Source organism: Polyodon spathula, chromosome 7, assembly GCF_017654505.1.
Source record: "Polyodon spathula isolate WHYD16114869_AA chromosome 7, ASM1765450v1, whole genome shotgun sequence".
Taxonomy (NCBI): Eukaryota; Metazoa; Chordata; class Actinopteri; order Acipenseriformes; family Polyodontidae; genus Polyodon; species Polyodon spathula.
Genome location: NC_054540.1, coordinates 57,876,845 through 57,899,949, shown reverse-complemented (window position 1 = coordinate 57,899,949; position 23,105 = coordinate 57,876,845). Strand labels below are relative to the sequence as shown.

Below are 23,105 nucleotides of genomic sequence, written 5' to 3'. Positions count from 1 at the left end.
TCACCTGAGGTCGGCACGGCAGATGTGGGTCAGTCTGGAGCGGCCCATCCCGCAGGGTTCGATGAGGTACCTGGAGCTCAGGAGCAGCGCGCGAACGCCGCCTTCCAGCTGCACCTTGTCATGTTCCACCGAGGCGCACACGAGCACACACGCCCCCATCGGAAGATCACTGTGCCACTTCCTGAACCAGACAACAAAAACCCAGTCAGAACGCAGCAGAGCACATGAGAGTTTGCAGGACATGTCACAGGTGTGTACAATTGTACCATGTTAACCCTAACCCTCTATGTATCTATTGTTTAATGTATACAGTGGCTTGCGAAAGTATTGACCCCCCCTTGGCATTTTTCCCATTTTGTTGCCTTACAACCTGGAATTAAAATGGATTTTTTAGGGGTTTGTATCATTTGATTTACACAACATACCTACCACTTTGAAGATGCAAAATATTTTTTATTGTGAAACAAACAAGAAATAAGACAAAAAAACAGAAAACTTGAGCGTGCATAAGTATTCACCCCCCCAAAGTCAATACTTTGTAGAGCCACCTTTTGCAGCAATTACAGCTGCAAGTCTCGTGGGGTATGTATCTATAAGCTTGGCCACTAGCCACTGAGATTTTTGCCCATTCTTCAAGGCAAAACTGCTCCAGCTCCTTCATGCTGGATGGGTTCCGCTGGTGTACAGCAATCTTTAAGTCATACCACAGATTCTCAATTGGATTGAGGTCTGGGCTTTGACTAGGCCATTCCAAGACATTTAAATGTTTCCCCTTAAACCACTAGAGTGTTGCTTTAGCAGTATGCTTAGGGTCATTGTTCTGCTGGAAGGTGAACCTCAGTCCCAGTCTCAAATCTCTGGAAGACTGAAACAGGTTTCCCTCAAGAATTTCCCTGTATTTAGCGCCATCCATCATTCCTTCAATTCTGACCAATTTCCCAGTCCCTGCCGAAGAAAAACATCCCCACAGCATGATGCTGCCACCACCATGCTTCACTGTAGGGATGGTGTTCTCGGGGTGATGAGAGGTGTTGGGTTTGCGCCAGACATAGCATTTTCCTTGATGGCCAAAAAGCTCAATTTTAGTCTCATCTGACCAGAGTACCTTCTTCCATATGTTTGGGGAGTCTCCTACATGCCTTTTGGCGAACATCAAACGTGTTTGCTTATTTTTTTCTTTAAGCAATGGCTTTTTTCTGGCCACTCTTCCATAAAGCCCAGCTCTGTGGAGTGTACGGCTTAAAGTGGTCCTATGGACAGATACTCCAATCTCCGCTGTGGAGCTTTTCAGCTCCTTCAGGGTTATCTTTGGTCTCTTTGTTGCCTCTCTGATTAATGCCCTCCTTGCCTGGTCTGTGAGTTTTGGTGGGTGGCCCTCTCTTGCCAGGTTTGTTGTGGTGCCATATTCTTTCCATTTTTTAATAATGGCTTTAATGGTGTTCCGTGGGATGTTCAAAGTTTCGGATATTTTTTTATAGCCCAACCCTGATCTGTACTTCTCCACAACTTTGTCCCTGACCTGTTTGGAGAGCTCCTTGGTCTTCATGGTGCCGCTTGCTTGGTGGTGCCCCTTGCTTAATGGTGTTGCAGACTCTGGGACCTTTCAGAACAGGTGTATATATATCATGTGACACAGATCATGTGACACTTAGACTGCACACAGATGGACTTTATTTAACTAATTATGTGACTTCTGAAGGTAACTGGTTGCACCAGATCTTATTTAGAGGCTTAATAGCAAAGGGGGTGAATACATATGCATGCACCACTTTTCCGTTATTTATTTTTTAGAATTTTTTTAAACAAGTTATTTTTTTCATTTCACTTCACCAATTTGGACTATTTTGTGTATGTCCATTACATGAAATCCAAATAAAAATAAATTTTAATTCCAAGTTGTAAGGCAACAAAATAGGAAAAATGCCCAGGGAGGTCAATACTTTCGCAAGCCACTGTATATGGCAGGGCTACTTCCCCAAACTCCATAGAGTTCACACAAAGTCTTTTAAAATGTAATTACTCTAAAAATGTAATTAAACATGTGTGACCGAAGGGGATATTGTAGACCAGCATTTTGGTATTTACTTTTGGGTATATACAGAGCCATGACCAGCTATTCCAGCATTTAATATAAATTCAATAGATGTTTATTTCTATTTATAACAACCTTACATTTGCAATATACATTTGCATGAAAATGTTAATGATTAACTGCAGCCATGTGAGGTACTCCACCTTAACACGATGAAATCCCTTCTCGGATGAGGTGCCATGCTGTCTGTGACGTAGTGATAGATTTCAGTGTTCTTGTCCAGGGCCTCAATCACCCTGCCGTGCAGTAAATCGTCGTCCCATAGGTGGCGCTCTCTCAGCACTCTGTGCAGCACTGTGACCGGCGGAGCCTCGATTTCCGTGGAGACCTTCCACAGACGAATGGGGTGTCCATCCCCAACCTGTGAAGGTCAGCAATGCAGGTGAGGCACTTCACTTCTTATTAATGTCTTAACAACAACCTTATCAAAGCCACAAACATTCACAGGATTATTTATTTTGTTCATAGCCTAAAGCAACAACTGTCCTTTAGGAACAATAGGAGGTCCTTTTGGGTTGTCTTTAGAGACTAATCACAGGTCAGACTGCAAAAGTCACCATGCAGATAATACAACAGCCTGGAAAGATTGTTGAAATCTATAGTACAAAACATATATATACTGTTGCAGTAATCCCCAAACCATCCTTTTGCAGGTGGATTTAGCAGCACAATAGACTTGTCTGTCAAGTCTGAATTGCTGGAAACAGGATAACTCGCTGTCAAAAGCCCCATTTTTAACATGGTACTGGAGGCAACAGACAGCCAAGGTATTCCTTGGCACTACATCAAAAACAATGACGCAAGACTAGCAGACAGTTACCAACACTAGTTTCAAATTCCTTCTTAAAAGTGCCTGCAGGACAATAGCGAACTCAATTAATTTAAAATTCAACTAAATGAAACTTGTCAGATAAACGTTTTACAGTATTCTAACAGGTAAATCTTTATACATCATTTTAAAATGGCCAGAAAAAAAAAAAAAAGAAAAACTTAGCAGAGCAGTTCATATCCACAAACCTTTTTGTATGATAATTCGGTGCTCTCAGGTCCTGGTGTGGTGAGCCAGCCTTTACACTTCTCCATCGATTCGCGTAAGAGACCCTGGACACTGTCCTCCAGGAAGGCCCGATAATCCCTGGGTTCACCTAGCTGGCTCCTGCTGAGCCCCTCCAGGGGAAGTGGGTGGGCGTCTGCGGCTACATAGGAGTTTCGGGACTGCAACATCATGTCATGGGGGATCTATGCAAGAGAAACCAAACACAAACGCACACAGCGAGTCTAATTTAAACACAACGAGAAAGCTACAAATGAATCCCCGGTAGTATGATGTAATGTCATACCAGATTTGTAAACATGAAAAGAACTGAAATTGCATAAAAAAGCCAAACTATCGATATGGTTGGGAGGTTAAAAACAATGTGGCAGTGAAAAGGTTTGGTTCCACATCACCTGCAGTGGAAGTTTTTATTATTTATTTATTTGTTAAAATCATGGAATACAAGTTGTAAAGTTTCACAAAGGAAATAAATTAACTGGGTATCACAAAAAATTTACAAGGGAGAATTAACACACTTGAAATGTCAAATGGCCTGCAGAAGAGAAAACTAAATAGATGGTTAACAAGTGATGTCTACAGAGGACTAAGACACAGTCAAAGGGGCTGTTTTACCTGGAACATCTTTTTGCACTCGATGATCATGTGAGTGAGTCCCTGGGTGGCCGCCATGTTCTCATTCAGGTCCTTCTGGTCAGGCTTCCCTGCAGCTCCTCTCCTGTGTATCAATCTAATAGAATAAGACATCAAACTTTAGTGATCAAGTCTCCCACACACACACAGTCTACAATATAGGCATAGCCATATAATACAATTCATTCCCAGGGTTAAAAGGAAGTCGTCGTCTAGAAAGGGGGCAGAGCTTCGCTTCACTAACTCATCGACCCGGAAGGGAAACAATGTGGCAGCCGCAGACTGGAGGAACGGCTGCAATCGTTCACCAAGTGCTCATGTGTGACGGTACAAGAAGGGGACAAAGCGACGTAATCCGGTCCTTCATTTTGGTTAAGGAATTGACCAGAAGGATCTATGTAATATCGTGCGTGAGTATTTGGTTTGTTTTGTCTTGTCTCTAACTGTTACATGTTTTTTAGTAGATGGCGAAACCAGTCCGGAGCTGTCGCCAAAAGGCCAGCACAAACCCGGACAGCACTTCACGTGTTACCAGGATTAATTGCATTTTGCACCACGAGCACTACAGCACTCACCCAGGACTGGTGACCGTGTTTGTATATTGTGCGTGTACTATTGATTGTGTTTATTATTTGGGACTGCAACCCGTTTGTTTATTCTAGTGCATAACACATTGTTGTGTATGGCCTGGAATTACTGTCTGGTCACCAGACCAGGACTATAATTAAAAAACAGTTCTGAGTGGATTACAATTGTCTGTCTCCTGATTAAACACTGCATCATTCCTGCACCTGTAAACTACAAGCCACTTTGCCACAGTCCTTCACAAGGCTTGATCACAAGGTTTACTTGTCAAGTACCAGACTCCAGACAGTGTGAAAGACAGAGGGAATACAGAACACACTGATTATTCCCCCAGTTCGATGCTTTACAGAGATGATGGTGTGAGAAAGAACATTGCAGCTTTTTCCTCCTAAAGGACAGGAGTCTGCTTAACAAGACCATTGTCCCCAGAAGCAGTGGAGTTACAAACCATCACCTGAAAGCAAGGGCTTTCAGCAATAATGCCTTAACTGTGTCACAGCATAGCATACACCATCCAATTTGTAACATGCAAGCATTCTGAGCATGGATAACCAAAGACAACACAAAGGAGGTGATTAATAAAATGTCACAAGTCTGTTATAAGTCTGTTATAAAAGAGGTGGTGTGGTATATCCTATCCACCCCTATTGAACTTCCTACCAAGAGAAATATGGGACTCCATTCAGTTCCCTTAAGCTTTCTTTTTATTTTATCCCTCCTTCAGCGATCCCTAATACCTCTTACAATGGGATTCAAGCAGCCTAAAAGAGAAATACAATTGTCCCATTTTGTTTTATAGCCTCACAAGCTGAAGATAAAATTACAAAGAATATAAAGAACGAGATATGGTGATCAGTGTAGACTAAGCATTTCGGATCAAAAACCCCGGTCTGAAACAGCATTCACATAATAACATGAAAGGTATTATAAAAATGAATCATTCATCATTTGAACCCGATTCACCTTTTGTCCAGGGGTCCTTACCTGGGGGCGGTGCTCTCTTTCTTGGACACGTTGAGGTGGAAGATGGAGGGGGCCAGGCACAGGGCCAGGTTTCCGGGGGTCATCTGGTTGTCCTGGGCAGAGGCAATGTCGCTCAGGAAGTAGAGCATTGTCTGCAGCACTTCCCGGTTCTCATCTGGCAGCAGGACGATGGCCGCCTGTGCAGCCTGCAAACGCTGCTCCTTCGGGACACCTGAGAGGCAGAGGGAGTGGAAGATTTGCATAGTGGTTAAGATGCGCTCTTGCAAAAGAAAGGCATTTCAACAGGGTCTTCCCATTCCTGATAAGAAAATATCCACCTACCAAATCATAGAATCTTAGATAAAGAAGCAGTTCAAGTCCAGGTCTCTGTTCTTGAATTCTGCACATAAAAGTCAATGCTTGCTGCTGATTCTACAACTATTACTACACATAGTGTGTTATAATTATTCTGTGCATATGACCAAACGTTTATTTATACGTGCCCCTCTCTCTCGTACTCACACTGATAGATCTGGAGGAAAGTGTCAGTCAGCTTGCTGGTGAACACAGGCTCTGGAAGGTCCCTGAAATACTGCTTTAGCATGTCCGCCACGTCGTAGGCAGACTGCCCCTCGTAACTCACGTGGTCGGGCGAGGTCTCGTTCATCTTCCTCAGCATCTGGATCCGAGACTTCACACCTGACTTCCGGAAGATACCGACCTGGAGAGCAGGACAGGAGAGGCTCAGCACCATGTGAGCAACCTGAACTGCTAACCCTCTTAGACTCAACAGCAGGAACTGAAATGCAGCTTTCATTGCTGGACCAGTATCTATTGGTCAATACTTTACACCCACATTTAGTTGGTATTACACCATAACCTCAAAGTATATTGTGACATGTTAAAGTTAAAACAAAGCTATTCAGGCTTGTAATTGACAGCTGTTGCTGAGGATGCATTCATATAAAATGCAATGTAGTTAACGGACTTCTGCATGTTACAACACAGTGCAGCTGAAAGTTTCTTTCAAAAGGATTTCTGAACCAAAAGGAAAACTCATGATGTGTTTGTTTTCTATCCCAGATAGCATAATTTAGTGTTAAAATATAGAATGTATGGGCAGTGCAAGAGGTTGCCCTGCCCTTTAACTGCACAGCACAAAAGAACAATACCTGACAATGATAAGACAGTAGGCAAAAATGATTTCTTTGTACTGGTTTTCTTCCAAAGAATTTGGCTTTCACAACGTATTAACTTTATAGCTGTTCCCAGCAGAGATTCCTAATTAAGTTAAAGTGATGTGGGGAATGTATGTTTGGGGGGGGGTAGGGGGTGGATTGAGAGTATGGTGGCTATTTTTGTTGACATGCAGCAGCAAACTGACCAAATGTCCTTTTGCCCTGTGGTACAGCACATAGTTCGTGATGGGAACGCTGCTAGCGGACCACAACCAGCACTGTTAAATGAAGTGGTCCCGGCTGCACCTACCTGGTCCAGGCACTGGCTGCGGATGTATCTCATGGCTTGCTGGATGCTCTGAGGCAGGGGCTGCCCGCTCCGCTGCACGTTGATGATCGGGGGAACCCCAAACACGTTCTTGTCCCGGTAGTCAGGAACTTTACTTCTCTTCATGAACTTTGGCACCGTCCTGTAAAGCAGGAAAATCCGGAGATTAAACCAGATCAGATTAACAAATGGAAAGCAGCCAGGGCATGCACAGGATGGTATTGTGAGAGGAAAAGTGCTACTAACCAGCTCCAGCCCTGCTTATTGGGCACAGAGAACTTCTCCATGATGGCAGTGAGTCGCAGCAGTGAGAATTTCTGCAGCAGGTTAAGCTGAGCGGCTGACTGCCGGTTGATCTCCAGAGACGCAGAGGTCAGGCTGGGACGGTGCGAGTTCTGGAAACTGTGCCACCTCAGCTTCCTGAAACAGCAAGGCACATCATGAGAAACCATTTAAAAACAACTGCACATTGCCTTTGATTCTTATAAGGTTTAACTTTACTTTTACATCTTGCTTTTAAAGCATAGCGTTACCTTGTGTGTGAATATTGAGATAGTGGAATTGTGAACTGCAAATACAATTTCTATAAGGTAAAGTGGAAAGATTGTTAACAGATTGCAGTTTATTGCAGTATATTTGTTATACCCACTTGTTAAAAGACACCAGCCATTATACAAGGTTGTTACAAAGCAACAATCTAATATCCAGAGATGAAACATCAGTTTATTTATTCTGCAAGTTCTCACCTATTAGGCCTGGTCAACGAGGCCCCCACTCCTGAATCCCTCCGTTCCCTCATTTCCATCTCTTCTGCTTCGTTTAAAGAATTGCCTGTACTGTCAAAGTCACTAGCTGCGGTTCCCACATCCGACATGGACTGCTCTTCGAAATGGACACTGGATGGGAAGATGGGGTCACCGGGCAGTTCAGACTCCAGGTCATCCAGCTCGGGGCAAACTCTTTTGGACCACAGATCGATCGTGTTCTGGAGCCCGTGAACATGCTGCAGGATATCGTCCAGGTCGCAAATGCCTCCAGCTCCTAAACTGAAAAGGTCCTCTGAGCTGCCATACGCTTCGGGTACGTTGTCATAGATGCTTCCCATGGAGCTGCACGAGTTCCTGCGTGGACGCAACCTGCCAAAGCCTTGCGATTCACTGCTGCTGCACATTGAGATCTCTAATGACGTGTTGCCCGATCTCCAGTTCCCCAGATCATCGTTCGCTGCGGGACATAAGCTCTCAATGGAGAGGGACTTGGGGAAGGTCCCTGGCTTGTGGTCGCTGGGGAGGTAAACAACACAGTCCTTCTGCAGATCCAGTGGCCTGTGAAGCTGCTGTGTCCAGTTGGGAACCTTTAAGCTCATCTCATAATCCTCTAAGTAAATCCCTCTACTTGTGGTTTTCTGTTTCTGTTTCCCACTGCCTTCAGAAGCAGGCTGGCCGGCAGTAGCTCTACAGATTGTCTTCGTACTTCTTTTAAACTGAGAGCTTTCAGGTATGTTCTGTTTCAAGCCTGGAAGGCTCTCGTTGGTTGTGCAAAGCAAGCTCATCGAAGACTGTAGTGGCCCTTCCTTGAAGTCACAGCTTTGGGCGTCACAGTGTTTTGCTCTGGCTGCTTCTCTGTCCTTATCCTTTCTTCTGAAAGATCCGATTTTCCTCAGGAAGCTTTGAGATCTGTACCTCTTTGGCTTCTCCTTGAGAGCCAGCAGGTCTTTGTAGGAGCGGTTCTCTGTGAGGCTGCGGTTGGACACAGCGGTGGTGTCCAAGTGATGGGACGAGAAGCTGGAGTAGGGTTCTGCCATAGTGAGCCGGCTCCCCGAGGTTCCTCCAGAGCTCCCCACGCTGCTGCTGCTGCTGCTGCTGATGCGAACAGACACGCCCTCCAGGTCGCTGAAGTCGCTGAGGACGCTCTCCTGGCTGGCTGAGGCTTTCATGTCAGAGTGGAGGACCTCAGGGCTATGAGAGCTGGGAGGAGGGAAGGACCCCAGTCTGGACCATCGCTTACTGTCCCGCTGGAAGGCCCAGCGGTCACTGATGGCACACAGATCCTCCTCTTCTGAGTCTTCGCTCTAAATGGCAAAATATTAATCTAAAGCTTCAGTACAGTAACAGACATATGTCAAAAATAATTACAGATTTGTTTTGTACAGACTAATGATGGTATGTAATACACATGCAAACATTCTGTAAAAAGCCTTCATCTATATTTTGAAAAAGGACCAGAGCAACGTTTGTGGTAGAAGAAACCAAATTAATTAATTTGTTTATTCAAGTTTATTCAAGATTTAATTGAAATGTTATATGTTTACTGTATTTGCTTCTCTTTAACTTGGCACAGCAGCTGCTGACTAGGAAGAAACATATAGTTATACAGTATGGCCTACTTTTTAGTGCTGAGCTTTGATAATCAGAAGAGATGCATTTCCCAGCTCAGCCACTGACTCGCTGGGGTATTCTTTGTCTGCCTGGGTTCAAACAAAATGCTAAAAACTCTTGTGCAAAGAGGCCTAAAAAACACACATGACAAAACACCACCAACCTGTTTGCGCTGGAAATGGACTTCCAGCTTCATAGAGGCACACTTGTTCAGAATTGTCAGTCTCCTAATATGAAAAGAGCAAACGTCATTAATGAAAAGAAACAAGCAAAGGTGTAACCCTAAACTGTAAGCAATGAGATTAAAACCTGGTCTAGCACGACATCATCACGCGCTGTCAATTCAAGCCAGCTTGCTAAAAAAAAGCAACAGCAGTGTCAATGTATATTTAAGCAAACACCACTTAGAGGCACAGCATTCTGTGCCAAAGACTGCAGGCCTTTAGTGTAAACCAACCAAGCCTGCAGACTGTAACCCTTTTACACCAATAACAAGAGCTCCAGTCAACACAGCTAATTGTTTAGAAAATCTGACACATAACTGTAGTCAATCCCAGCACAGCAGCGATTCACTGTCAGCAAGTCTATGTCAATAAGAAAATACTTCCCCCTAGGTCTTGAAACCTGGAATTACAAATACATATGATTTTATTTGCCGGAAACCTAGGCCTATATTGTGTTGTGCATTCCTGATTATAACAGGTGCTCTGGGTGGTTTAATAAGCCAGACCTGCTGCAAGATCTTTTCTGTCTATACATTAAGGTCAAATTTCAAGGAGTTTTGTCCTTTGCATGTGAGGTTATTCTTTCAAGGAAAGAGAATGGCTTGACAGGGAATGGAAACCCTTTGGGTTGTCAGCAGGTTCACAGTGATGAGTGGAAACTCAAGTGGTTCCCACACACACTGCAGAACAAAACAGGACAGGTATCTCAGCTGCAAGAATGGAAAACTGTACAGAAATCTGTTCACTGCCAACACTTCAGCTTGTGGCTCCCCCTGGCAATCACATCACTACAGTGCTTTGGAAGAAAATGCATGGTCTCATCAGTATGCTTATTTCATTAGCCCCTGCAGTCCGCCTGAAACGAAGCCGCAATAAAATGGCATTAATCTGCAAAGAGACCTGCTGGTTGTTTCATACAGACTAACGATGGCATGTAAAATACAAGCAAATATTCTGTATAATGCCTTCCTCTGTATTTTTAAAGGGGTCAGTGCAGCATTTTTGGTAGTAGAAAAAAAAAAACTAATAAAATATTTGTGGACATGGAAAGTATGAGAAATATGATTCTGAAAAGTGGTGAAATCTGCACAGAAGCTGATCATGGACCATGTGTGATTAGCAGCACCAACAAACACGATCTGTATTAGGAAGCTCACTGGAAATTTCAACTGAAGCCCAAGCATGTTTGTGCAATACTCAGACCCACCTTGGGTAACTTTTCAACGCTGCTACCTCTAGTTTGTTCTCGGTAAAAGGTCAGCACCAGCACAAGTCTGCTGGACATAAACAAGCTTGCGTGTGTGTTAAAAAAGGCACTCTGCATCTTTCCCTACCAGTCTTGGCTTCAAATTGATTTTAGCCTAAGCTTGATTACATACCTCTGAGTGTAAAGTAGTGCCCCACCCCCATTCAAAGGTAAGCAAGGGCAACATCTAACACCTTCGAGAGCAACTATTCCACAGCCACTGCACAGGAAGCTACACCGCACTGTACTATTTGCTTACATGATAACAGGTTTGTTTACAGTCGCACTTCAAGGAATATGCTTGGAAGAAAAAAATTGCAGAAGCAATTGGTAGGTCACTCAATGCAATGAATGGTGCTACTGAGGAGTAATTACAAATCAAGCCCCAAAATGAATGTTACAGCACTGCTATACTTACAGCAGCTTTCAAAACAAGAACCACGTAAATAAAAACTATGCAAATGGTGTGCAAATATGCAACTATGTATTCCTGCTAATGCATAAAACACACTATCTGAAATCATTGATCTTTGCCACAGTTTGTCGTCGTTAGGTATTTTTTAAAAGCCGCTGAACTGCAGGGGTCATATTTTGAATTTAACCTAGGGGAAAATAAGAGTTATGGTATTTTACACTTTTTTTAAACCATGTAAAAAAAGAGCTGCACACTGAAAGCTTGTTTGTGGGGTGTCCTTCATATTGCTCAACGTATAAGATTCTGGTTACCTGCAAAGGGATTTCAGCGAGTCCCGGTCCAGAAAATCATGGTCCTTCTTCACAGAGGCGATGTCGATGGGAAACAGACAGTCTGTAAAACAAACCAGAGTTACAGCCTCGGAACTCACACACTTCCTACTTTTGTTTGCAAACAGGTCAGGGGAAATTAAAAGGATCTCCGAACTTCTGCTATGTGCTGAACCAACGCATTTTCACAGACCTCCCTTGCCAAACTGCTAGCTGTATGAGAGAAACGTAAAATTATTACGTTTCATAATTCATAATCAGAGTTTAGAAATGAGTATAGCATGCCCTGAAGTAGAGCATGGTACTGAGTAAATGGCAAATACATAGGCTGTACCAAGCTTTTACACCAGTATACCTTTTGCATCAAATTATTATAAAAAGGGATACAAATCACCCTACTGAACATACACATAACCTTTCTTACAGGGTTCATTTGAAAGTTTCATGACGTGGGGTTGGAGCTTATGGAGGCAATGAGTTTCTCATTTCTCATGTCTACGTTATTTTAATGTCCTGAAGTACCTCAGCACAAACCGACCGCAAACCAGCTGGTTGGTTTCTCATGCGTCAAGAGAACGCAAATAATTCTGTCTGCGTTTTTTTTTTTTTTTTGTATTAAGTGCACTTCAGCCGCAGCCAGCAACTGTCTTGAGTCATCTAATTAAAATACAGACTTGCGTACAAATTCATTCGAGACACATTCTGAAAATGCAAGGACCATTTTGCTCAGGTTTCAGAATCGCAGACAGTAAATTGTGTCAAACAATGCTTTTTAAAGAGGAATTTAACTGTTATAGCAGCGACCAATGGTCCAAAGAATGAGGACCTCTGTCCAGCACAAGCAACACGAAGACACATACAAACGCACTGAAAAACCCAATGGAAAAGCTTCATGCTGTTTTCAATCACTTTGTTTGTGCGTTTGGAAAAAAAAAAATATATATATATATATATATATATATATATATATATATATATATATATATAGAGAGAGAGAGAGAGAGAGAGAGAGAGAGAGAGAGAGAGAGAGAGAGAGAGAGAGAGAGAGAGAGAGAGAGAGAGAGAGAGAGAGAGAGAGAGAGAGAGAGAGAGAGAGAGAAGACACATTTGGGTCCCACAACATCCCCACGATACATCATTTCCAGCTATTGTTTCCCTATTCCCCCTCCTCCCAAGGCCATTAAGAATTGAAATGTGCGATTTTTGACAAGCTGCCACATGCTGAATGTGACAGTAAGCAGGGGAAAGGTACCACTCTGCAGAGAGCAGCCCACGAGTCACAGCAGCTTGCACAGCGACAGCTGCAAGTTCACAAGCTCACACTGGAATTGCATTCTTGTTAAGTAAGCCAGAACCTAAATGAGCATTGAAATCCAGAAACGTACTCCTGCTGCTCTTTAAACAAACACATTTTCAAACCAAGGAATAACTACATAGGGAAGAGGAGGAAGGACAGTGTGTGGTGGGGTGGCAAAATCAATATACACGTTTATATTATTTTAAAAGGAGGCATTTAAAAATGAATCTGCATCTTAGAATTATTACTTTATGTAAAGTACAGTTCTTGGCTAATCACATAAAGTTCATTGGCAAGGAGCCAAATGAGCATATCTGGCAGATTTAGTTTTTCTTCCTGTAATTAAATCTTAACTGAGGTATGAAGAGTATGCTTTTATATAATGGCAGCAGCAGTTTAATGTTGAAAATGTAAATGACTTGCTTGATTACACTTATGCCAGAGGTCTTGATTAATGTGTCGCCTCACTAATCCAGCTATTACTACCCAGGCCTATGTAATTTTATCAGCAATTACCTGCATGTGGCCCCTAATGCACCAGTTTTATTATTCAAAAGTGTCAGTTACTATATTTTTTTCAAAAGTTACAACCTAACTTACTGAAACTGGGTTACATTAAATATCTGTGGATTACAAAAAGAAGAAACAATACTCTTTGGAGTAAAGGGCAGTGAAAATCAGCCTTCCACGACAGTACCTGTGGACGGGAATTATTTTGTGCAAACTGTGAAATGAACCTCATGCATTGCATTGCAGAGCAGCTGATCGAGTGCCGTACTGTGCATGTGCACCGTCCGTATTTACCTTCATAGAGCTGTGCATACTGCGGAAATCCAGCTGCCTGAAGCCAATCACAAGCTTCTGTAGCCTCAAGTTCTGAAAGAAAACAAAAATAATTATATTCATACAGCAGCACTTTTTTTTTTTTTTTTTTTTTTTTTTACATTTCTTTCATAAACTTTAGAAATGCTTTTGGCATACGAGAATCATTTTTTATATATTATGCTTTAAGAATTAACACGATTTCTGATAGCATGTGGGCGGTAAACTGTATACAAGGGCATGGTAATTGCAAGCTAACTATTCCCAGAAAAAGATCTGGAGAATACCCATTGTTTATCTGACACGAAAACGATTACATTAAGAGCTCTGGAAAAGCAGACGGATAAGAAAACTGTCTGTACCACAGACACAGCTGGATAGCAAACAGGCTCTACATATGCCCCCAATCAAATTTGCTCCTGGACGGTTGCACATCAGCAGAAATGAATGGGCTGTTAAATCGACCCTTTAGGTTAAAAGCAGCTTAATTAGTTTACAACACAACGAGGCTTGCAGGAGAAAGTCCCATCTCTGCCAGCAGCTCTCACCATTAGAGACAGTTGTGTTTAGAAAGCCATACATTACTGTACAAATGACAGTAGAACAAAACCAACAGACCCTCCTGAAAATCCATACATTATGAAAAGGAAATCAGGCACAGTACACAACTGACATTTCACCCAATTCAGCCACACAGCAGAGTACTAGATCTCTATCCAGATAGCCAGTGAGGTGCTTGCTAGAATACAGCTGTACTGGGTTGGGAAAAAAAAACATGTTAATGCTCACGTCAACACAAACTGTACTGCATTGAATGCATGTGCTGTATTTAAATGAGTCTGAATGACATGATCTGCTGCATCTACTTCAGATTTGAAGCTGTCGTTTGTAATGCTATAATTTCAGGAGCTTGTATTACTGTACATTTTCTTTTTAAATACTTAAATGTAACACTTCTGTGGCTTGATAGGCTGCTTCAACTAACCCACGACAACAAGTTCATAAAAACAATCCAAGTAATGTTCATCCCATTATTGCAATACAAGCAACTGGCAAATCAGCATCATTTCTTGACCTTTTAATAGGCTACTCTTTGCCATTTCTTAAAACTTAAAAAGCACTTTTAGAATTCCTTAAATCTCCAAATCTCTAAGTGCTGACACAGGATGAATCCACTGGTGATTAACCCGTGTTTCCAAGCTTGTCTCTACAGTGTGTGCTTCTAAAGCAGGGGGCAACAGGCTTGCAATGGCATGCACAGCCTTTCACTGCCCAGGTCCCAAGCCAGCTCAGCAGATACTCAGGTTCAGCACACAGAGAGTTTGCATGACGAACAATTCAAGAAAGCAGTAATTCATCCCTCGCCAGAACCATTATTGAATAAAATATGCAAGGGTGAATGCTGGGGAGATATAGATTATAAAAACTGGAAAGCACAGTGCATTAGAAAGCTCATGAGCACAATCGTCCAGAGCTGTTCATGAACCCAGGAGGCTGCAACAAAATCAGCTGCTCAGCAAGGCTTGTGAATATAGAAAATAAAATAACAATCTTCAGTATTCTCTCTGGACGAAAAGATTGTCTGTCATCTGTTCATTTGTTATTATTACCTAAGACTAACAGTGGAACCAGATGTTACCCTTTTAACAGGGCACCTTATACTGTACAACTGACCTGATACCAGGACCCATGGTAACTTATACACCAGGACCCACCCTGAAATCCCATGCTTTTTCATTCATTTCAAGTACACTGAATCAAGCTGGACTGAATTGAAATGAATAAAAAAACACAAGTGAAAGAGAAAGAGTTTCCATACCTGCAGCACAGCACCATCTGAAATCCACAAGCCTGCACCCAGCAATCTGCACACTGCCACAAGGAAATCAACACCATCGCCAAACGGGAAGCTGGTATTTTTAGATGCGATCCCTCAGTCCAATTTTCTTTGGCGTCGCATTAACAGTGACACATTGTTCAAGGCCAGAAAGAATTCAAATAAAATATATTTTCTTTCAACAGTCAGCTGCGATTGGTTGCGTCTTCTATTGTTGTTGTTGGATTGTCACACCTGAACTCCAGGTTTCTCCAGCTTCACTGAGGTTATCAGCAAAACTCTCTGGAAGCCTGTGTGTGCTCTATTTCTGTCCTGTGCCTGACATGTATATTTCAGCAAAGTGATACCATGAGGAATGAGATTTCCAGAGGAAGTGATGCTTCCATTTCGTGTGGATCTCTTTTCCTTTTTGCCTGACTCGGAGACAGGCTGGCTCCAGGGCGTAGCTTTAACACAATCCATCAACCTGCGTCCAAAGTTCAACACAGACAGACAAGAGGACATGGACACAGGTGGGTGGAGACTCTCCCCATTGCTTCAAATGCATAGACACAGTACAGTATGTAAATTCTTCTAAAGGAAAACTTTCCACAAAAGGCATCATTTCCACAATCAAGACTTTTCAAAGTAGGTAAGGGGAAAAAAAAAAAAAAAACACTGTCCGTGCAGACCTGTAACATGGATACCCTCCCATTGACAAATAACATGTGATCTGATACCTTGGAATTGTGACTGCATGTTTTAAAGCTAGGGTGGACAAAAAGGCTCGGCAGAGGACAGCGGTTGGGTTTGCCCAATTAAAGTCACACTGACACAGGGTCAGCTCTCCAAGCGCTGGCATAGTGGGCTGTGTTTCCAGCGAATCAGGAAGAGGAGTGGCAGACTGTCCTCTCCTCTTCCTCTTTCAACCATTTCAGTGGAGTCATGCTGACGGCTCAGTGGGAGACTCTGACTGGAAGCGAGGGCTTTGACTGCCAAGGTTTACAGCGGCCAAAGGTGGTTTCAGAAGCTGGACTAAGGAGCTCCAGTGGAACTATCCTTCACGACTATCTAAATGTTTGGTAACAACAAGCTTTCCACAGGCAAACTTCTGTTCTCAAAAACACAGAGCTAAATAGGATGTTTCACAGATATGTTAAGACACATATTAATATAGTGAATGCAGATTTTTGTAACCATGGACATCCAGTAATACATGTATTTTGTGTTAGACTGTAACGGAAGAGCTAAAAATAAATTGTGGGAACATTTATGTATATATTAAAAAAAAAAAAAAAAGATCTCCCTTTCAGCAGACACTGATGTCACAGTAAACCACTAGTTTACCAAACAATCAATTTTCTCCCCTTATACTGTAATTGGAAGACGTTTGCAATCATGCACTGCCTAATTATAAACAATTGACCCGAATGACTCAGAAGAATAAAACCAAGGTAACTGACTTCCACACAGTCACTGAATGAGTTGGGATTCAATTCACTAAGCTGTCACTTTCAGCCCGTTGCTTTTAAACTGCATTTAAGAAAGACAAAATGAATGTGTTCAACACTGAAAGCAGCTAATACAGTACATGCAACATAAACCAGGAATACCTATACAAGCGCATCTAATCTGAATACATATACTTGAAATTTTAGTGAGGTGCAGAATTGTCTTGGCGCACAGAGCATTCTCACTCTCTCTCCAAGGGTTTGCACTCACTGAAAAGCCCATCGTTGTAGACTGCAGCAACCGCTGCTGCTAAACAAACCAGCAGAGCAGCTGGAAGGGCAATCTTGAAGATAGATAAACTGTCCAATAGCACACATGTCAGGTAAAGCTTGCCCATAGCAGGATTACTGCTACCCCCCTCCCTGCAGCTCTGTGTAATGGTACAGCATACAAGAAAGGCCTGTCTGCCATCCCAAGCCCCTCAAGACTGGAGAGGGGGGCAGTGCTGGTGCCAATTCAAAATCAAGATCTTTGTTATCTGGCTTTTTTTATTATTATTTGGTAGCTTGAAGGCATTCAAACTGAAGCCTAATGCAACAATGGGGCTATTTAGGACGATCATAAAAACATTCTAATCTGTTTCTTGCTTATTTTCAATTTGCATGCCCGTATTTTAATCCCATGCTTTTCTGTATGCATTACAAAGATGTACAATGAAATTCAAATATTCTGCATAATATATTCCTCCTACAGTGTGTTACAAGTTAAGATCATGTTAAAACTTAACATGAAAATAAATGATGTGTGATGCTTTAATAAAAACAGCCTCCGTAAAAACGTAAAGACAAAGAACTCCTGGAAGCTTTAAAGACCGGCCTCTTTGTTTTCCTAAAAGAATAGTAGGAGTGCCTTGGGATAAACAGAACAATTGTCCAATTCACTGCTACAGTTTAGCTCTCCCTATGGGGTGGGTATCTTTTTGAGTAAACCCTTGTACAAGGTTTACTCAGGTTTGACTATCTTAGCTTCAAACAATCTCCCTGCCTCGCTCCCAGTTTAAGTGTAGGGGACCAGCACAGGCCACCAACTGTTTTTTCTGGCCGTGGGCTTCACTCCCACAGCTCACTGTGCTGATAGAGGGCTCCGCGTTGACTTCAGAATCTTAAAAAAAGCCCACTTTTAAGAGAGGTCAGGGCAGTGTGGCGGAGCAAAGCCGCACCTCCTGGATTACTGATGGGACGCATCGCTCACTAGAGACTGTGCAATACAACATGACAAACTAATGCTTCTGTTAAAAACAGCAGTCCTGGTTTTAACTAAACTGTTGTGTAATCTGACAAAGCACTCTTTCCTGGCTGGGTCACACTTAACTACCACTAGATAAGGGCTCGACTGACAGCCCACTTTTGAAAATCTCCCATGTCTGAGAACTTGCGATAGCTACTGATTCAACAAGGAAGAAAAGACCACTGCTTTTGAGTCACACATAACAGCTTCTGACTTACAGCACTGTAAGATACTGATGCTAGATTGTACAGTAGCAAGGAGGGGGTAGTATGGGTGGCAGAGGATCAGTGGAATGATACGGAGAAGGGTTTACCTGCTGGTGATGCAACCTACTGACCACACAACTTAGTACATGCATCTTGCTAGCTAATACAAAATAAAAAAAATTCCAACATGAAGAGAAAAACCAAGAGGCAGTACAACATTCGTTACTGATCATCTTTACGGCTGTAAAGGGGATTATAGGAGCTATTTTAAGTACAACAAACACAGTCGCATAAACTGATAAATCAGTCTCATGTTATATGGGTTTTTTTAAACCTATTTTTACTCAAGAGTCAAAACCGGCAATGAAAAAGAAAAAAAAAAAGTATTTCCCAGTGAACCAACAGCTATTTCAAATCACATAACCAATCAAACAACCAGGAATATACACTGCACATGGGCTTACATCTAGTGTAACTGCAGGTGCTGGTAAAATAAAGACTTTAAAAACAATACAGAAATAATTCAGTGACTTGACAGGCAGGGGAGAGTTCATGCAAGACATTCTGAACATTCTTGTGTGTGCGGTGAGTGGGGGGGGTTGTATGTGTGTGTGTGTGTGTGTGTGTGTGTGTGTGTGTGTGTGTGTGTGTGTGTGTGTGTGTGTGTGTGTGTGTGTGTGTGTGTGTGTGTATGTGTAAGTATAAGGGGATTGGGATGGTTGAATTCCACAGCTGAGAAACAGATGGCTAGCCACGACAAGGAAGTTTGGAGAGTGCTAAGAGACAACAACTTGGAAGAGCCACATATCACTTTGCATTGTGTGTCAAGCTTTTACTTACTTTGTAAAAATCGAATTATTATAATACATTTTTTCCCTGGCCGCTTTGCTTTCTTCAATGCTATTTCTTGCTTTATTATTTGATTACTATTGGTATAAGGGGCAAGAAATGAGTTCTGTACTAAAAGTTCTGAATCTTCTTCTCATTTAACATCTAGACTTCAAACAGACAGCCTTTAATTACTGGGCAAGAGGGCATGCAGCCCACTAAAGAGACAGCCAGGGGAAACTAGAGAGGGCCGGTATCACTACTGGGATTCTTCATAGAGTTTAAAGACAAGAGGGTTCACTGTGGTTACCTAAAGACCCCACACAAACCTGCAAATCTGTACAAACCACCAAGCTTTGTGTTTAGAAACCTTGTAATGGCTTCCAGCTGCAATGGCGCAGACATGGGGCATTATCTGCATCCCACCACAGCCCATTATGTTTTCTATTTATAACCCGCCAAAAGCGTCTTGTAGTTTTTTTTTGGAAAGAGACATTTAATTTAATAAAATGACAGCACAACCCTTTTAGATTTTACCCATCTGCAAAACAAAATACTGTATTAATGAGCTACATTTCTGCAAATTTCCAATTCTGCAACAGCAAATCTCCAGTCAACATCAAGCTTTTCCTCGCAATGAATAATGGCTATTGTATCCGTGGAATGTCTGGGAATTATTGTGTCACATCACTTTCCCAACGGGAGTGCAGAAGTGGCAGCCAGCATTCCACAATGTAAACCATTGATGTCCACAAGTTCAAAGCCTGTACTACTGAAGGCTTACTGTACATCATTATTTCATTAAAATTCTTTCAAGATTATACATGTATGGCAATAGAGACAGCTAGGCAAGCAGTCAGAGATCACTGGTGCCTTGGTTGCACAAAATACCAAAGGCAGCTATTCATACAGTATCTTATTATACTGTATGTATATCACTGTACGCTTACAGTAATACTCCTGTATAAAACGTAGTACTTTCCCTTTGGTCATTTTGGCTTTGTTAAGATAAGCTTTCATGGTTCAACTTCTCACTTTAATTTTGACCAACAAAATACCCACTCTAACCTAACAAGCTAGAATAATAAAGCTTATCAATGCAATTGCTCTCCTCGTATCTAACACTGGACACAAAGCGAGTGATGAAACTAAGAAACTTATTTTAACTGTACTAAAGTATCATTTAAATCCATATACTTTACTGCATAAAATTACAGTTCATAAAATCATAGCCATGCCTCTACTACCGACTGAAAGCTGCAAGTAAAGCTTCAAACAGTATTAACAGGTGTTGAAAGATCTAGTATTTCCCCCTGATGTAATCACCACTGGAGTCAGCACAGAAGCCCTTCATCAGCTAGGACTAAGTAATAAGATAAGATGTTAATCAGACGAATGTATTAAGAAATCAATTAAGCACAGTATCAGCTTGAGGGCGAAACTAGTGAAGTGCAACGAACGTCTCAAATGTCTGCTAATCAAAATTTTCATGAAATGTAATTATCTGCCAGCTAAAGCAGAATTACAATCACAGTGTTGGACCATAAACAGAAAACATTAATGAAAGTGTCCTGGTTCATTATACACACGTACTGTACACTTACAACAATGCACACAAACCACCGACTTACCATTATCATCAAGCGTTCTCAGCTTATCCCTGCAGCTCATTGAAAAGAAGTCATTGATGTACAACACGTCTGCAGTCAGAAGGATGACAAAGTTCAGAGTTCCACGCAGAAAACAAATTAAAAACACAGTCTAACAACCAGCACAGACTCAAACTAATGGGACCAGTCCGGGTTTGCGCTACTGTACCAGGATAATAAACCCTGCCCTTCCTGACCTCATTCAAACTAAAAGCCATCTGGTTCCTCTAGAGCAAATGTCCCAAGAGCAGCAATCTGTGGGGGAACATTTCAGCCACAATAGTACAGTGGCTCAGCTGTGGCTACAGTCACTTTAGACAACCTGCAGCGGGACAGTGACGTTTCTATGGGAGTTTCATGACTATACATGACTATCCTGAATATCCATTGACAATCACTTAAACACACGCACACATATGTATGAAGTAAAGCATATGTCTTTTAAAAGTAGATTTACCATTAAAAACACAGCCTTAAAATCCACTGCTGAACAGACCATTATTTGTAACTTGAACCTTTATGCAAATATTACTTAGAGCAGAGTCCTTTATTTACAGTGTTTAAATGTTGTACCCTCTGGGTTTGTATAATAGCATATGTTTCTCTTTATTATTATATTATTATTATTATTATTATTATTATTATTATTATTATTATTATTATTATTATTATTATTATTATTATTTCAGCTTTCCTGTCATTATATTGTCTGTCTGGCTCCACTTTAGGAACACATTATGAAAATAAATTCACAATAAAAAAAGGAACAGCAGCATTCTCAAATGTCTCAATATAAACCAATGGAGCTAAAGCATGCATGCAAAGCATTGACAATCCTCCACTGTGACGGACTGCCCACGACAGAAGCTTCCTTTCTTTAAGGACGGTGTTGTTAGCCAAACCATGTTGGGATTTCTTTTTCAGTACCAAGTGGAATTAAAAGGTCTTGCAGGTCTAATGTTAGCATTGGCAACATCAGCACTGCTTGTATTTTTCTTGTGCAGACGATCTTTTGGCGTTTGCTTCTTCCTCCCTCGTCCAGCTCGTCTGTGTTCGTGGGTTTAGGGCTTTTAACCTCCTCTTAGCGACAGGGAACAGGACAGACTAATGCCAGTGTATCACCCAACTAATGCCAGTGTATCACCCAGCATTGCCCGTTACATGCACTTCTGTATCATTTAGTGAAGCATTCACTCACAGCATTTAAAAGACATTAGACAAGCTTTAACAGATACAAGTAACTGCAGCTGTACAGTACAATCCTTACTATCAAAACCAGTTTGTATATCCGATTCCTGATACAAAGCGTACTCTTAGTCAATCAAGCTGTTCAATATTTTGAGATCTCCAGTGTTCTCGAGGCTGCTCGTCTCAATGAGTACAGTATACACAGTACACAGAGCGTGTGACAGCTCCACTGAGTCTGCACATGTTTTACATTCTCTTGCCCAACAGAGTGGGCCTGCACCATGTCAAGCAGAGTTCTGCAGTGTGACAGGTGTGACATTCTGCAGACACTGCCTGGATTCAGAAACAGGCCTGTTGACTTACAGTCTTTGATTTGCTTCACAAAGGAGAAGAGAAACAGCAGCTCGGGCATTTCAGGAATGTGGCTAGAGCATCTGTGAAAGGAGACAAGTGACGTCCGTGCAGAAAAATCTCACACCCAACGACTGTGCACTTGGACCTGCCATTCCTGTCCAGCTGTCCCTTTTCCTCAGGTTCGATGTGTGTGTGTAGCGAGAGGGAGGGTTTTATAAGTGTCAATGCTCTACTTGCATGTGACAGGGGTACAGTAATCCTCCTTAGGGTTCTCTTTCTTGAAAGGTAGTATATTCAAATGACATATACAGCGGATGACTGCCAGCGTTAAGTATTCAAGATTTTCACCTTCTCTGTTTAAATAGACAAAAACACTCTGTTACAGATGTTGGAATTCAAAGTTTTGAATGGGATAGTGGCAGTACCTTGATCTGTCCCTGTTTAGATCAGTTGAATAGACCCCCCAAGTACCTCATCTGAACTCCTGTACAGCACATTTCTGAATGCGATTGTAAAGCATGTGAGAAAAGCAAATGTTTGCATATGTGTAGCTGATTAACTTGGCCACGCTTTCATGTCAGCGTTGCCCCTGTAAAACAGAGAACTCAACCGGCTTATGTGTCCCTGTTAGCTGTAACCTTCAGCCACGCGCTTAGCAGGAAAAGGTCACTTCCAATAGTAATCATATAAACAAGCAGCTGGTTAATGATAATGTACAGCTCCATGGCAAATGTGGGAATAAACGTAATTAAACCGATAAACACGATGTGTTCTTATCTGC

General features: G+C 42.0%; 1 protein-coding gene across 3 annotated transcripts in view; it reads right to left on the bottom strand.

Annotated features, from left to right (window-relative positions):
• Nucleotides 1-23,105, bottom strand: part of LOC121318937 (stAR-related lipid transfer protein 13-like) — a 37,035-nt gene that overhangs the window by 2,190 nt on the left and 11,740 nt on the right. For 2 of the 3 annotated variants that reach the window (XM_041256151.1, XM_041256153.1), the window contains exons 2-13: nucleotides 13,527-13,598; nucleotides 11,408-11,489; nucleotides 9,375-9,438; nucleotides 7,580-8,904; nucleotides 7,080-7,253; nucleotides 6,816-6,975; nucleotides 5,850-6,048; nucleotides 5,349-5,559; nucleotides 3,762-3,876; nucleotides 3,110-3,331; nucleotides 2,236-2,453; nucleotides 5-181 (exon numbers count right to left, since the gene is read on the bottom strand). In XM_041256151.1, coding sequence (XP_041112085.1) covers nucleotides 5-181; nucleotides 2,236-2,453; nucleotides 3,110-3,331; nucleotides 3,762-3,876; nucleotides 5,349-5,559; nucleotides 5,850-6,048; nucleotides 6,816-6,975; nucleotides 7,080-7,253; nucleotides 7,580-8,904; nucleotides 9,375-9,438; nucleotides 11,408-11,489; nucleotides 13,527-13,598 — 3,019 coding nt within the window. Of the gene's footprint in view, nucleotides 1-4; nucleotides 182-2,235; nucleotides 2,454-3,109; nucleotides 3,332-3,761; nucleotides 3,877-5,348; nucleotides 5,560-5,849; nucleotides 6,049-6,815; nucleotides 6,976-7,079; nucleotides 7,254-7,579; nucleotides 8,905-9,374; nucleotides 9,439-11,407; nucleotides 11,490-13,526; nucleotides 13,599-20,764; nucleotides 20,890-23,105 lie in introns of those variants that run through there. The other variant, XM_041256152.1, reaches the window with a different exon arrangement.